General features: G+C 39.9%; 1 protein-coding gene across 50 annotated transcripts in view; it reads right to left on the reverse strand.

The window, feature by feature from the left end:
* Nucleotides 1-16,204, reverse strand: part of MAP4K4 (mitogen-activated protein kinase kinase kinase kinase 4) — a 191,749-nt gene that overhangs the window by 50,515 nt on the left and 125,030 nt on the right. For all 50 annotated transcript variants that reach the window (XM_059134423.1, XM_059134464.1, XM_059134454.1 and 47 more), the window contains exons 8-12: nt 12,673-12,727; nt 11,105-11,183; nt 7,511-7,686; nt 5,080-5,152; nt 3,402-3,612 (exon numbers count right to left, since the gene is read on the reverse strand). In XM_059134423.1, coding sequence (XP_058990406.1) covers nt 3,402-3,612; nt 5,080-5,152; nt 7,511-7,686; nt 11,105-11,183; nt 12,673-12,727 — 594 coding nt within the window. The remainder of the gene's footprint in view (nt 1-3,401; nt 3,613-5,079; nt 5,153-7,510; nt 7,687-11,104; nt 11,184-12,672; nt 12,728-16,204) is intronic.

Here is a 16,204-nt window from a genome sequence, read left to right on the forward strand (position 1 = left end):
ATTATTTTTCTTAAGTTTTTTTTTTTTTCTAATTTTTTGGACAGAAAGAGTGATCACAAGTAGGCAGAGAGAGAAGGAGAAGCAGGTTCCCTGCTGAGCAGAGAGCCCAATGTGGGGCTTGATCCCAGGACCGTGAGATCATGACCTGAGCCGAAGGCAGAGGCTTAACCCACTGAGCCACTCTAAGGTGTCCCTTAGAGGCAACATTCTATATGAGGCAGAGGTGTGATGATGCATCTAAATATGAAAGGTAATAGAGTCATGTTAACATTTTTGATGCAGGGGGTCATTACCACATGGGTTTCTGAATCTAGATGCAATACTTCAGTAAGTGGAGAACACCCTGAGCAGGTCCTGATAAGACTGAGGAGCAGACTCACCACATAAGGAGCTGTGAGGTCCAGGAAAGGACTAGACCGAAGCTGCTAGTGTGAATGCTGCCTGAGCTCCACATTCTCCCCCTTTCAGCCTAAGATCATCAGAAAACAAAAAAAGAAAATGGAAAATACAAACAGAAACCCCATTTCCAGCAAGATGAGAGACAGCATCGAAAATATTTGCAAGGACTTCTAAGACCTCCAGTTCACACAGGAGCCAAGGAGGAGGAAGTAGAGGAAGATAAAGGTGAAGGATCCTAGCAGCAGCACATCTCAATGAACAAAAGAAGAGCGGAGTATACATACCTACTGATTTCTTAAACATGAAGGGCCAAGCACTCATCTGCAGAGGGCCGATGAGTCGGATTTTGTGGCAGTTGCAAAGAAAGGAAAATCTGTACTCAGTTTCCCTACAACCTTGACTTTGGGGCCATTTCTTTTTGTCAATCACTGACAAATATTTGTTATCTTTCATTGGGGGGGGGGTCATTCCTTTGATTATTTTAAATAGACTCTAAGCTGGCGTGAAGCCCAAGGCAGGGCTTTATTTACCTCATGACCCTGAGAGATCAAGACCTGGGCTGAGATCAACAGTTGGACACTTACTATTAAGTGTCAATTTAATGTTACCATGCCACCCAGGCACCCCTTTTAGTCTTACTTGTCATTTATCTTATGACTGAGATGGACCATCTCTATCTACTTCGTTAGTAACAAAAGGAATCCCTATTCCCCAAACAGTTCTGACTGAAGCTTTAATGTCAATAAAGAACTAAAAACCATTTATGGTTTAAATATTCCCAAATTACCTTCTGAGACCTAGAGTGTAGATAACGCTTAATTATCCTAAACTAGTAAAAAGGAACTAGATCATCAAGAATCCAAATTAGTGGATTCTACTCATGCAAATGTTCCCTGTTTGATACCCAGCTCCATCTTTCCTGATTAAGAGGTGCCAAGAGGTGACTCTGAATTTGAACTCTTACCGAGAAGCTGAAATTAAAGGGCTAATTGAAGCAAGTAAGTGCGAAGTTCTCATTTAGCCCACATCCCTAATCCTCTAGTCTTTGTTTTAACTAATAAAACAAAATGGCTGTCAAATTTCAGTCTCTCTCCTCTAGCCAGTGCCAGCCTTCACTGTGCAATCCTCCTCCCTACAGACGCTGGATAATGGACACTTGTCCCACTACCACTTGGGCTGAAAGCAATTTCCGTGGCATGTGTTACAAATGAGCTCGAGCTAATGTTATAAACCATCAAACTATCCTATATCATGTCTTTAGGGAAAGTACAGTCCAGGGTTTAAATGGACAGTAGAAAATATTGCATAAAGAACTAGAAATAACCAGAGCCTCAACACTCAAGCATTCTCACATATGAATGGTCAGCATGCAACTTCAACAAACCCTAGACCACTCTGGGTTTTTGTTATGTTCAAAGAGCACTGAGAAGAGTCTTAAAAATAATACAAAAGAGGGACGCCTGGGTGGCTCAGTTGGTTAAGCGGCTGCCTTCGGCTCAGGTCATGATCCCAGTGTTCTGGGATCAAGTCCCACATCCAGCTCCTTGCTCGGCAAGGAGCCTGCTTCTCTTTCTCTCTCTCTCTCTGTCTGCCTGAGCTCACACTTCCTCTCTCTCTCTCTCTCTAACAAATAAATAAATAAATAAAATCTTTAAAAAAAAATACTACAAAAGAGTCTGCAAATAAACTGCAAAAAGAGGTAAACAGCACTGTGGTCCCTCTTACAGAGGAAGGTTATGTCCTATGTTTTCTTCCATAAGCCCAGGCTAAGTATTTCTAGTCTCCTTAGTTAAAGGGAGCTGGTTTTCTAAACTAGGAACAAAGTATAAAGTTTTCAGATTCAGATTCAGACTACAAAACACACAAAACAAAAATTCCCCCTAATCATGAAATACTCTTAAAAAACTTGGGTAATATCCCATGTGTTGTTATTTACATTAAACTCCACTGTTAAGTATCAATACAGGGCTTCCTTCTTGTTTTATGTTCTTTTTCTGCTGTAAGAAATATGAATCAAGGTGAATTAATTAAACAGGAACAGAAACTGAAACTACTATGAATGAGAAAAGTGAAGTTGTACTATTATGAATGAGAAAACTGGAGCTGTGAAATATAAAATAATAGGAAAAAAACTAAAAGGTTTTTTTGTGTGTGTTTGTGCCCCAAGTGAAATAGAAATGATGCTTCTATGAAGTACAAATGAAAAAGCTCTGGGTAACCACACCACCAATGTTAGTAGTACTACTGAATTAAATGAGCAGGTAGTACAAAATATAGTTCCTTACTGCAGAACAGAACTAATTCCACTACATTAACAACTAGATTACAGAAGATCAGGTGGATTATATCCAACGTAATTATTTTCTCATCTATACTCTTCTTCTTAAAGATTTTAAGTCATCTCTACACCCACTGAGCTGGAACTCACAACCTGAGATTAAGAGTTGCAAGCTCCACTGACTGAGCCAGCCAGGCACCCTTTTCATCCCTTACTCTTAAATGTACCTATAGTTGAGGCATTTATTTAAAACAAAACTAAACAAAAAAACAAAAAAAAACTAAAGCTAAGGCATTCATAGAAAAAACATTTTTCCTGTGGAAAAGTCTGAAGTTTCAGAAAAATATGTACATGTGAACTTGGACCCAGAGGCCAAGGAAAGAAAAGAAATCGGGTCAAGCCTGAGCTTGCCAACTTAAACCACAAACAGAAACAGCCTTTACAGAACTGGTATGATGCTATCTCTGTGCCCCTGCTGTTCTGCATCTAAGCAAAATATGATGATGAGTAACTGTGGGGCAGGTCCTTGAGTTTTTACAAGCAAGGAAAACATTCCTTCACAAGGAATGTGAAGGCCTGCTAGTTGAAAGCATAAGCTTTCCCTCCGAAATCACCTGAGCAGGTAAGCCAGGGGAAAAGTATTATATCAGGTGGCCACAGAAAACATTCCTTTGAGTGTCTGGCTAACAAAAAGAAAACCAACTGGACATTTCCCTTTTCCTACCTCTTCTAGTCGACGCCTCTGTTCTTTCTGTTGCTCAATCCGTTTCTGCCTCTCTGCCAGCAGCTGCCTTTTATATTCTTCTTGCTCCCGGAGCTGTTGCTCCTGTAGTAACTGCTGTCTCCGAAGAGCCTCAGAACGTTCCTTGTTCTCCTGTTGCAGTCTCAAGAAATCCCGCCGAAGCGTTGACTCACCAGGCACGTTGACGATGGAGCTAGAGGAGGAGGCAGGGCTTTCAGGGGTGCGCACACATCACTCTGCCCTCCAAGTGAGACTGGGGCCTCGGTGTCCTATTCTAGTCATCCTCCTAATGAGTTCCTCCCACTCTGAGGCTCAACTAATAAATCCATGGGAATAACTGTATCTACAGTTCAACAGTATTACATATTTTATCCATTTCACAAATATCTTCAAACTCCATCCTGGATACTTGAAAGACATCTCTACTTAGGATTCTCATATCAACTCTCAAACTCTGTAAAAGGAAAAGTTGGAAATCCCCTTCTTCAACTTCATGAGTAGAAGCGGAACCACCTTCCTCTCTAACCACCTTACTTCCCACCAAGTCTTACCACGTTGCCCTCCCACTGCCTGCTTCCCGAATAAGCGGCTGAACTCAAGTGGGTTCCAAGAATGAGCCATTGCACAGATAAACAGCATCATCGCTAGCTGATCTCATCACTGAGAGCCACTGCTCCACTTTCACTACCCAGAATAACATGGCAAATCAATCTCCTTCAACAGCCTCTTTCCCTGTATCATGCTCCCACCCAAAACAACTACATTGCTCAAGAAATCAGTTCAAATTACTCCAAAATATTTAGTCTCAAATGGATTCAAATATTCTACTATGTAAGCAGAAAAACATATAGGGTTTTAACAATATATTTTCTTATCTCTTCATATGCTCTCTCTAAAACTCCCACTGCCTATACATAGGTCTCCACAGGTCTTTCAACATACCCTTCCAGACTCCTTTTGTTCAATGAGTCAAGTTACATGTAGCTGAAAGCATGAAGGACTGCCAGGCAAGATCATACTAAAATTTTAAAACCTCCCTGGATAATTAGTTACTGCAAGATTCATACCACCAAACCTTCAACCTTCTGCTTCACTGTACCTTGGGGGAAGCCACAGATATCCAAACCACAGACTCTAAGATTAATCAGGACAGAATATACATAAGCAGAAGAAATGAACTGCTGATAACCACACTTGTGGGAAGAACAAAACCAAACCAAACAACATTTTGGGAAAGCCTGCCATGTTTTTCAATAGACACCCAACTGCCCGGGCAGGACAAGCCTTTGGAGCAGGACTGTTTTATACGCTGCACAGCACATACTGTCCATGCCTCCCAGAGCAGCAGTGCCTGCGGCAGGCCCCTCATTCCCAGAACCAAACAGCCCTATGCACTGCCACGTGATAGGGGAAGAGAATGCAATCTCAGGAAAGCACCACTGGATAAGAGGATCCAGAGGGGGAGAATGTTTAATAGATATCTTTCAAAGGATGAAAAAGAATGAAGATGTTAAGGCACTTCTAAGGCACTTGAAGATTTCTTGAAATTCTGGCGTCGATATGAAACAATTTCTTCATAAAGCAGGAAGTTGAACAGTGAGTTCATTTAAAATGATAAAGTGAGTTCAATTACAATGATAAAGTGAGGCTCTATCATCACCTTGGCTCTCCTTCCTGTTCAGGCACTTCCTCCTCTTCTTCCTCACTTCCACTGTACTCATACTCGGTTTCATCTACAAAGAAAAGGGCAAGATAAATGGGACAGTTCACAAATCATGACACAAGCATGTATAGGCAAGCATCTCCAAGAGTGTAACAGCAGAAAACAAACAATATGTCCTTTATGAAAATAATGTGTACAGAGAACCTGGAGGTAGGAGGAGCGTGACATCCAATTCCCACAATCAGCAAACAGCGGCATTCCCTGGGCTACCCTTACTTTGCATGGAAGAGCAGATTCCACTGCATTCAAGACCACTCCTCATGGGATGCACTGGGGAGGGGGTATAGGGCGGTGAGAAGGGCTCTCAAACTCTGCCCACATAAGAAAAGCGGCCCCAAAGCATCAGCAAATTTGGAAAGAACCCTTGATGCCAAAATGTGAAAGAAAGAGACTTAACGGCCCAAACTAAGGCAACTAGGAGATGTCATTTGGTTATTGTTGGCACTTAGGGAGCTAACAAAACCGGGAGAAAGTTCTGCAGGACTGACCGTGGGTGAAGCACAGGAGACACTCAAAGCATGACACAAAATTAAATGTTCCCACAAGTTACAAAGATGAAGACAGGGAAAAACAGATGCAGAAACAATATAGCAAAAGCAGGAAAGAAAAGTTGCTCTCCTTTCACCAGATTAAGACCAAGTTCCAACATGAGTCACCTGTTTTCACTTCAACAGGTTTTATGCCATTTTCCCCAAAGTAACAGTCCATTTTATTAGACCCTGTACCTAATGTCAGTACCTAACTTTGAGGGAGCATTGCACTCCAGAGAGTAATCAAAACTAGAAAGGCCAAAGAGATCTACAAAATAAATCAATTCACAAAACACACTTCCAACTTTTTTCAGAGATACGAAGTTGAAAGTCAGTGTCCTGGTAAGAAAAACAAGTCTGACTACTTAAAATGGGGTTCAGTCTATATCATATATAATTGTAGATTAATATATCTACAACTTCAGCAGTTACCATCTATGACATTAGTTCTTTTCACTGCTAGACAATCAAAACTATGTAATTTTCAGGAAGATTAAAATAAGCTAGCTTCTAAAGGAAATTCCAACCTAAATAATCTTTGGACTCCTTCAAATAGTACTGTGTTACGTTTAAAGTTTTGTATTATAAACTATTCCTTTTTGACGCAAGGATGAGGGTATTTGAAAGGTAAGTGAAAGCCAATGGGGAAAAAGGCCACTGTAACTTGAAAACTAAAAAACGAAGATAAAGTGCTCCACTGTTCCAACCTGCAAATGTGCACAAGTCTCCAGGCTGAGCATCTGGTAAACACTTGGCACATAGCAAATGTTCCTGGATTCTGAGCTATCATTAAGAAAATAAATACTGGGAAAATTATCCAATGTAAAAATAACTTTTCCCTAAGAAAAAGCTTTACTTTCAAACTTTAGTTCACTTGTAACTATAAGGCTTAACGTACAAAGCTTAATTACTTTTATAACTGAATATATCAGAGGGCCAGAAAGTTGTGAGCATCACTGATGATTTAGCTCTGAAGACTGAAATGAACATGTAAATAGCTCAGTACCGTCCTCCAAAGAGGGCTGTGAACAACTCTTTTATCACCTCGAACTTGCACTTTATTTAGTTTCTTCTTTGATCTTGAAGTTTGAATGTCAAGAAATATTTATTATCATGATGCCAGGTATTTAAATGTTGTTCTAGAAAGTTATGGTAAGAAGTCACAAAACACAAAGATCACCATGACTCGAGGCAATAGGGAGGGCTGGAAAGACAGGGATGAAGCCTGACCATACCTTGCTGGACAGAGGGGAACATAGGGCACTTCAGGCAGGTGGGCACAAAACATGTAAAGATACAAAACCAAGATACTGGGAACAGAAAGGGACATTAAATGATTGACATAAGGGCGTGTCTGTGTTATGCCGTAATGAGAAAAAAGTAGTCAGGCTGGCACGCCACCTGCAGAGTTAAGCAGTAAGAAACCAAGGGGGTTCTTGAGCAGGAGAGAAACGAGTGAGCACACCGATATGGACAGTCACAGCTGATGCTCAATAACCCTTGAGTGATGCACTCAGAACACAAACACCCTTAAGGAAGTAAAAAGAGCAGCACGAAGACATGCTCCTGAGGGGGAACAAGAGAAACAGCCTCCCATGTTGACCAGCCACAGCACTGTCTCTCTGGTGTCTGCCTGGTGACACACCATGCAGTTCTGGTCAGCTCGACCTGAGCCAGGCTGGACCCAAGGCTCATGACTGACCTGCAGAGCAGACACAAGCTACTCCAGTCCTGGCAAAGAAAGCACACACTCCTGGGTGGAAAGGGAGAAACCTATTCTAGAGGAAAAAACCTAAAATACTATGTTTTCAAAATGAAAATAAAAAACAGGTCAGTACCTTTCTCTCCTCTCTTCTTTCTGGTCCGGTCTATATGGTCCTTAAGCTGGATTCTCACTTGCCTTTCATTTGGCTGATCCCTTATAAAAGGATGTTTCAAAAGCTGCTCTGTGGAGGGTCGCTGCATGTAATTCTTCACCAGGCACCCTTCTATAAAACTAAAAAATTTCTTTGACCTGTAAGAGGAAGTAAAAAGGATCATCAAATTTCTACTGCAAAGAGCACGACTCCCTAATATGAGTGAATAATTAGTCTGAAAACATATAAGAGATTCAGAATTCACTGTGAACATTCTCCAAATGCACAGGATAGTATTAGGAACTCGGGACCATGGTGGATAAGAAGCATCATTTAAGCATGGTTGAAGAGTTATGTCACATCACGACAATAAATCACCAATAGAGAGCTTTGAAGGAAGTCAGATTTAAACAAACTGGGTTTAAATGTAAGGTTGCTTATTAGTCACTGAATTATTCACTTATTGTTGCTTATTAATCACTGAGAAGGCAAGGGGGTAAAGGGAGGCTTTTGTGAAAATGAAGGCAGACAGAGACAGCAGATGCGTGGAACCTAAAAGACAAGGACGGACAGAGATAAGAAGTCAGGTAAGTGACCAAAGGCTGGGGCCCTTGAACCTGTTAATATGACATTTCAATCAGTTTCCAACTGATTTATCTATCAATTCTCTAGGCTTAAAGTACAGATGTAGAAATACATAATAGTTCTGAAGGGGGTAAGGACTTTGTCATCTACATTCACCCTACCAGCTACTTCTACTTTTGACTGTTTCTCCATGCCTGCCTCATGATAACCCCATCCCTAGCCTTGGCTGAAACACTCACCCATCCTATCTTCTAAGACTCAAGTAAGGCATCGTCTCTTTAAGTGGGGCTTTCCGGGCATACTCCACCCCTATGCGCCCCAAAATTAGGAATCTTTCCCCTAGGATGTCTGCATTTAATGACTGCACACATCATGTTTATCCTTCTGTCTCCTCTGCTGAGGTACAGGTCAGGAACTGGTTCCGATTTTTCAATTTGTCAGCAATGCCCAACACTGAGCATGGGCAGACCACAAGAGGTATGCAATAAATTTTTGTTGAATGAATGAGTTGTTCAGTCTTAAAAATGTGACTTAGAAAATCAGTTCTTTCCAATTACTTCGCTGCTTTTAAGAATCACTTCTACTGTCTTGTATTTCCATTCAAACTTACCATTTTTTTCAATTCAACAAATATTTATGTATCAACAATTTACATTTGTTTATGCTAGGCTTTATAAGAAATACACATAGGAAATAAAATGGAGGAAATATATGTATACCTAACAGCAGATGTGTAATAAAACTTCCAGAGGAAGAAAGAAAAGAACTACTGCTACAGGAGGTTAGACATCAAGAAAACATAGGATAGCTGATATTCTAGAGAAGGGAAAGAGAAGCCATCATTCCAAAACAAAAGGAAAAAACATAACAAAGGTAGAAAAGTACAAAAAAGTAATGAATCGTTTTCTGATACTAGTATGAAAAGTAGAAAAGAAGAGAAAAATAGGTCAGAGTCAGCTCCGAGAAGGGCCCTCAAAGTCACTCAAAGTTGCGACTTTATCCTGTGGTTATTGAGAATCTTGTAGTGGACCTGTTTTAACACAGAGATTCCTCAATTCCATTGCTCACAAAGACCACTTGAGGAGTTTATCAGAAATATAAATACCTGAGTCATTCCTTGGACCTACAAACCAGAAACACTTTGAGGCTGAAACCCTAAATTAAAAGATTCCAAAGGGATTCTCACCTATGTCTACAAATTAACATTTGGGAATCAATGATCTATAATATATTCTTTAAAACCAATTGTCAAGTTCTGCTGGGAGAGTGTTTGCTGACACTTCTCCAAAACCACCAGCAGCAATGTACATTGGTGGATAGGAAGACAGCAATCAGAAAGGAGGAAAAACATTAGGTGTACAATCATCTCATCCTTTTAGAATACTTAGGTAAAATGACAGCAATGACGTAAATGGATGAAAATGCATCTAAGTTTAGAGAAAGTTTTATGTAAGAACACACAAAGAATCTGTCATCTATATCTGTCTCTCTACATCACTGTATTATACGCACAGTGGTTAATCTCAAACTGCAAGTAATGGACAGAATAATCAAGAGTGCGGCCAGCTGAAACACTTGTGAATTACACGGTACTCTGAAGACAGAGCATAAACTCCATTTAAAAAAAAAAACAAACATTGCTTCATTTAGTTGGATAGTGCTACCCCAGCCCCACAGCTTACTCCTTGGTGATGCCCACTATACACATTTGGTTTCCCTAGAGTTGGCCATCATAGATGTCCAGAATTATCAAGTTTCAATACAAGAGGCCAATTAGGGCTAAATTGGCAACCATACTGCCTTAAGAGAACTCTCTAAAACCTGGTAAGTGGAACTAGATAAGCTCAGTTATCTGGAGCAGAGTGTGGTTAAAGACAGAATAAAAAAGAATGAGAAAAATCCTGCCAGCAAACAAAAGGTGGGGAGAGACAGTGAGGAATAGGGAGAAGTGTGAGAGAAACAAAGAGTAAAACTACGCATGCGCATATAATGCCCACAGACAGGAAAAGAGAACTACAGGACATCAGAAGATGAGCAACCAAGAGCAGAGCAGATAGGAAGAGCTAAAAGACCAATTCCAGAAGAGAAGAAGGCTTGAAATTGAGATCTTGTGCATATTTCACAATTAGAGTCAAGAACCCAAGAGAAGACATCACTTAACTGGAAAACCAGTGAGAACAGTTTCAGAAGGGGAAAGCAACCACCATGGTAGTGGGTGTGGCACTAGTAAGATAGATGAGCCCAGGAAACCAGAAAGGAAAGGGGAGAGGGCCCACGGGCATGAGGAGCTGGAGTGGAGACAGAAGTGTGAGGAGAGCACTCGGAAAAAGTTCAAGAGGAAACAAGTAAGCAAAATTCTCAGGTGAAAACAGAGCACTATCCTTTCCCTCAACACTTTTTAAAACTAAACCCAATCAACAGCTTCCCCCACCACCAAAATTCTTGATGCTTTTGCCGAGGAGGGTCACCATCATTGCCCTTCACTGATAAGCGACTTTTTTTGAGCAAACATGTGAGGGCTGCAGGGAGAAAGATGGCAGCCCAAAGACAGGACCATTCCTTTCATTTCTGGAATGAAAAAAGATGCACTTAATTTCAGTGTTTTACAACAATTACAGTAAATGTCTCCATTAACATTCAAATCTATTTCACCTGAGGAGCAGCAAAGTCAGTACAGCTTTGCTTTTGAACGTGAAAACGCTTAGGAATGTATTATACTTACAAGAGGGCTTAAATATTAAAATGAAACTTTTTTCCTTAACCATGTTACAGTGTTTCCTATGGTCACTTGTCACTATTTTGTAATTAAGAGAGAATTTATCAAGAAAAAAACATTTTAAAAATGACACTTTTTAACTGGAGTTTCAGGGCACTTGTTACGTTCTTTGGGAACTGGAATGCCTAGAATTTTGTCTTGGAATGAAACTGAAAAGGAACAATTTTTTGTAAAAAGGAAAGAGCAACAACAACAACAAAGCATACATAGCTTACCATTTTTTTGACTTCAGCCTGGGAGGAGGGTTTCTGGGAATGAGAAACAGTGCTCTCATTGGATGCATGTCACAGAGAGCTGGGGAGAGGAGATGGTGGCGTCAGTATGGTACTTATTTTACTCATTTGTAATTTCTAGGGCTCACTCAAAATATCAAATGTGCTGTCCCATCACCTGTCTGACAATCTTTATGTCAAGCAGTCTAGACATTCAGCAATGAGCCCTAGGGCATACCCTGAGTTCCCCATTTAAACACAGCAAAATATCGAGAGGTCAAGAGCAACAAGAAGAATATACAATTTTAAATTGACATTGAAAGTTTTCGTAAATCAAAGGTAAATACAGATTCACAGTTTTAAGGGAGTGAACAGCTTAAGTTTCTAAATCATCTATAAGACTGAAATGAAAATAATTTTATTATCATGGAGTCGTGGTGCAGATTATATCAGGCAAGGCTTGTAAAGGCATTCATACAGTGCCTAGACAGGGTGAGTGGCAATAAAGACCTCCCGCAATGTTAACTGTTCGTTCACTGTCATTCTAGGAAGGAGCAAAGACCACAGAATAAAAGAGACTATTAGATTCTGTGCAAGTACCGTTTGTACTTCCATCACTTGTCCAATAGAGCTATGTTCGGGGCATATGCACATATTAACATGTCACAATAGGTAATACGCATTTTTGTGTGTTTATTTACCTTCATGAGAATCTTACAAGGCAGCTGGGAAATGGGGACCAAAGAAGACAATCTATTCCCACTGTGAAAGAAAACTGAAACAAAGGATCTGGCAATGAGCCCCTGCCTCAATTCCTCAGACGGAAACATGAGGAAACATATGTTGGTCAAGACTGACATCCATTTCTTGTACTGCGAACTAATTTTTAGGCATTGGAAATTTTTTTCATTCATTCAACAAATATTTATTCAGCAGCAACTATCCAGCAGACAAGTATACATTCTCTGTATACCCCTTTTCTTAAGGGGACAGCAAATAACGCTGTTTTGTTTCTGTTCTCTGAAGTTCTACACCGTCTCTGCTCAAAAATCAATTTTATGAAGCTGGCATTCAGTTAATTCAAAGGAGAAGGAAATTTCACAAGCAACCAAAAATAAATAAATAAATAAATAAAAATAAAACAAAAAACCTACAATAAACCCAGACCTTATTCTACAGATAAAAAGTTATGCCTCTGTCAAGTCAAACATAAGTATTACTAAAATTTCATGTGTTAGGACCAGTTACACGTGCTAGGATTTAGTTTCACTGAAGTTTAAAGTGTAAAATGAAAACTACTGCCTATTATCTAATGTCATCATAATTTCATGTCATACACCTGAATACAACTTAAACAGATAAAATGTAACCTACAGACTTCAAGGATCTTCAAAAGGAACGGTGGATGCCAAGAATCATTTTACATCTAAAACTTCACTGTTTTTATGCTTCCTTCATCTGAATGTCCCACCAGGAATGGCTTTACCCATGAAACCATTCTGTTTGAAGACTTGAGACTAGGTTTAAGTCACATACAACAACTGGGCTAAAAAGCAAAGAACGTTACTTACGGGGAGCACCTTCTGCCATCTCAATGGCTGTAATACCACAAGACCAAAGGTCACTCTGCAAAAATAAAACAGTATATACAGGTACCAGATTAGACATGAAGCCACTAACTTACTACGGCTGGTTACTCATACAAATGATACAAAGGCATTTCTGAAAAGAAGTCTGCCATGAAATTAAAAGCAAATACATATGCAAGAAAATTTTCCAAATGAATGAATGAATGAAAAAACAAAGATGAAATTGGTTTGCTAATTAGAACCACTCACATCTATGACTGAAGTAGAGGTGACCTATAGAAAAGCTGCTCTGTGTCACTGCATACTCTGTTGCTCAGTATGTTTCATTTCTTTCTTTCTTTTTTTTTTTTTTAAAGATTTTATTTATTTATTTGACAGACAGAGATCACAAGCAGGCAGAGAGGCAGGCAGAGAGAGGAGGAAGCAGGCTCCCCACTGAGCAGAGAGCCTGATGCGGGGCTTGATCCCAGGACCCTGAGATCATGATCCAAGCCGAAGGCAGAGGCTTTAACCCATTGAGCCACCCAGGCGCCCCAGTATGTTTCATTTCTTTACATTCAGTAACTTAGACTCCTGGACCAGATTTATGTTAAATTTTATGTTTTATGCCACTATCTCAAATTTAATTAAGATGTTAAAATTTTAAAGGCTAACCTGAAACTAATATAACACTATGTGTTAATTATACTTGAAATAAAAATTTTTTTGAACTGTAAAGGCTAGAAAGCACTCTTCTATAAAAGGTCCAACAGCTGAATTAATAAAATCTACCAGAGTTCACTAATTTGACTCACACTGCTGATGAGCCTCTCCACTCAAACTTTAATAATGGGTAATCAATAAGCTGCCTTTCTGTGCATGGAATCTCTTCTGAGTCCCTGGAAATATTAATTTTAAAACTTGATTTTAATTTACTCCCCACTCAAATACAAGTTCCATGAGGGCAGACACTTTTTTTTTTTTAATGTATAATGTATTATTTCCCCCAAAGGTACACATCTATGAAACATCAGGCTTACACATTTCACAGCACTCACCATAGCACATACCCTCCCCAATGTCCATAACCCAGCCACCCTGTCCCTACACACCACCCCCTACAAACCCTCAGTTTGTTTCCTGAGATTAAGAGTCCCTTATGGTTTGTCTCACTCCTGATTCCATCTTGTTTCATTTTATCCTTTCCTACCCCCCACAACCACCCCCGCCTCTCAAATTCCTCATATCAGAGAAATCATATGACAATTGTCTTTCTCTGATTGACTTATTTCTTAGCATAATACTCTCTAGTTACAAATGGCAAATTTTGAATTTTTGATGGCTGCATAATATTCCATTGTATAAATGTACCACATCTTCTTTATCCATTCATCTATTGATGGACATCTAGGTTCTTTCCATAGTTTGGCTATTGTGGACACTGCTGCTATAAACGTCCAGGTGTACATACCCCTTCAGATCACTACATTTGTATCTTTAGGGTAAATACCCAGTAGTGCGATTGCTGGGTCATAGGGTAGCCTTATTTTCAACTTTTTGAGGGACCTCCAGACTATTCTTCAGAGTGGCTGCACTAGTTTGCATTCCCACCAACAGTGTAGGGGGATTCCCCTTTTTCGGCATCCTTGCCAATGCCTGTTGTTTCTTGACTTGTTAATTTTCTGACTAGTGTGAGGTGGTATCTCACTGTGGTTTTGATTTGTATTTCACTTTTTCATGTATCTGTTGGCCATCTGGATGTCTTCTTTGCTAAAATGTCTGTTCATGTCTTCTTCCCGTTTCTTGATTGGATTATTTGTCGTTTGGGTTTTGAGTTTGAGAAGTTCATTATAAACTTTGGATACTAGTCCTTTATCTGTTATGTTATTTGCAAATATCTTCTCCCATGCTGTTGGTTGTCTTTTGGTTCTGTTGACTGTTTCCTTTGCTGTGCAAAAGCTTTTGATCTTGATGAAGTCCCAATAGTTCATTTTTGCCTTGCTTCCCTTGACTTTGGCAATGTTTCTAGAAAGAAGTTGCTGTGGCTGAGGTCAAAGACGTGGCTGCCTGTGTTCTCCTCAAGGATTTTGGTGGATTCCTGTCTCATATGAGGTCTTTCATCCATTTTGAGTCTATTTTTGTGTGTGATATAAAGAAATGGTCCATCTTCATTCTTTTGCTTGTGGCTGCCCAATTTTCCAAACACCATTTGTTGTAGAGACTGTGTTTTTCCATTGCACATTCTTTCGTGCTTTGTCAAATATTAGTTGACCATAGAGCTGAGGGTCTAATTCTGGGCTCTCTATTCTGTTTCATTGATTTTTATGTCTGTTTTTGTGCCAGTACCATACTGTCTTGATGATGACAGCTTTGTAATAGAGCTTGAAGTCTGGAATTGTGATGCTGCCAGCTCGGTTTTCTTTTTCAACATTCCTCTGGCTATTCAGGGTCTTTTTCTGGTTCCATATAAATTTTAGGATTATTTGTTCCATTTCTTTGAAAAAGATGGATGGTACTTTGATAGGGATTGCATTAAATGTGTAGATTGCTTTAGGTAGCATAGACATTTTCACAATATTTGTTCTTTCAATCCATGAGCATGGGACGTTTTTCCATTTCTTTTTGTCTTCCTCAATTTCTTTCATGAGTACTTTATCGTTTTCTGAGTACAGATCCTTTGCCTCTTTGGTTAGGTTTATTCCTAGGCATCTTATGGTTTTGCATACAGTTGTAAATGGGATCGACTCCTTAATTTCTCTTTCTTCTGTCTCACTGTTGGTATACAGAAAAGCAACCGATTTCTGTGCATTGATTTTATATCCTGACACTTTACTGAATTCCTTTTTGAGTTCTAGTAGTTTTGGGGTGGAGTCTTTTGGGTTTTCCACATAAAGAATCATATCATCTGCAAAGAGTGAGAGTCTGACTTCTTCTTTGCCAATTCGGATGCCTTTAATTTCTTCTTTTGTCTGATTACTGAGGATAAGACTTGTACTACTATATTGAATAGCAGGGGTGAGTGCTTGCTTTGGCAGCACATATACTGAACAGCAGTGGTGATAGTGGACATCCCTGCAGTGCTCCTGACCTTAGGGGGAAAGCTCTCAGTTTTTCCCCATTGAGAATGATAATCGCTGTGGGTTTTTCATAGATGGCTTTGATGATACTGAGGTATGTATGAGGGCAGGCACTTTTGTCTGTTTTATTCACTTACCTTAGTATCCCCAGAATTGTGATTTGCATGTGGTAGGCCCTCAATAAACACTGGCTGATGAATGAATAAACTTTTATCAGCCGATTTCTTAAAATCCAAACAAGATTTTTAAAAGCAGACAATGGGGGCACCTGGGTGGCTCAGTGGGTTAAAGCCTCTGCCTTCAGCTCAGGTCATGATCCCAGGGTCCTGGGATCAAGCCCTGCATCAGGCTCTCTGCTCAGCAGGGAACCTGCTTCCTCCTCTCTCTCTGCCTGCTTCTCAGCCTACTTGTGATCTCCGTCTCTCTGGTAAATAAATAAAATCTTTGGGGGAAAAAAA

This window comes from Mustela lutreola, chromosome 9 (genome assembly GCF_030435805.1).
Source record: "Mustela lutreola isolate mMusLut2 chromosome 9, mMusLut2.pri, whole genome shotgun sequence".
NCBI classification, from domain to species: Eukaryota; Metazoa; Chordata; class Mammalia; order Carnivora; family Mustelidae; genus Mustela; species Mustela lutreola.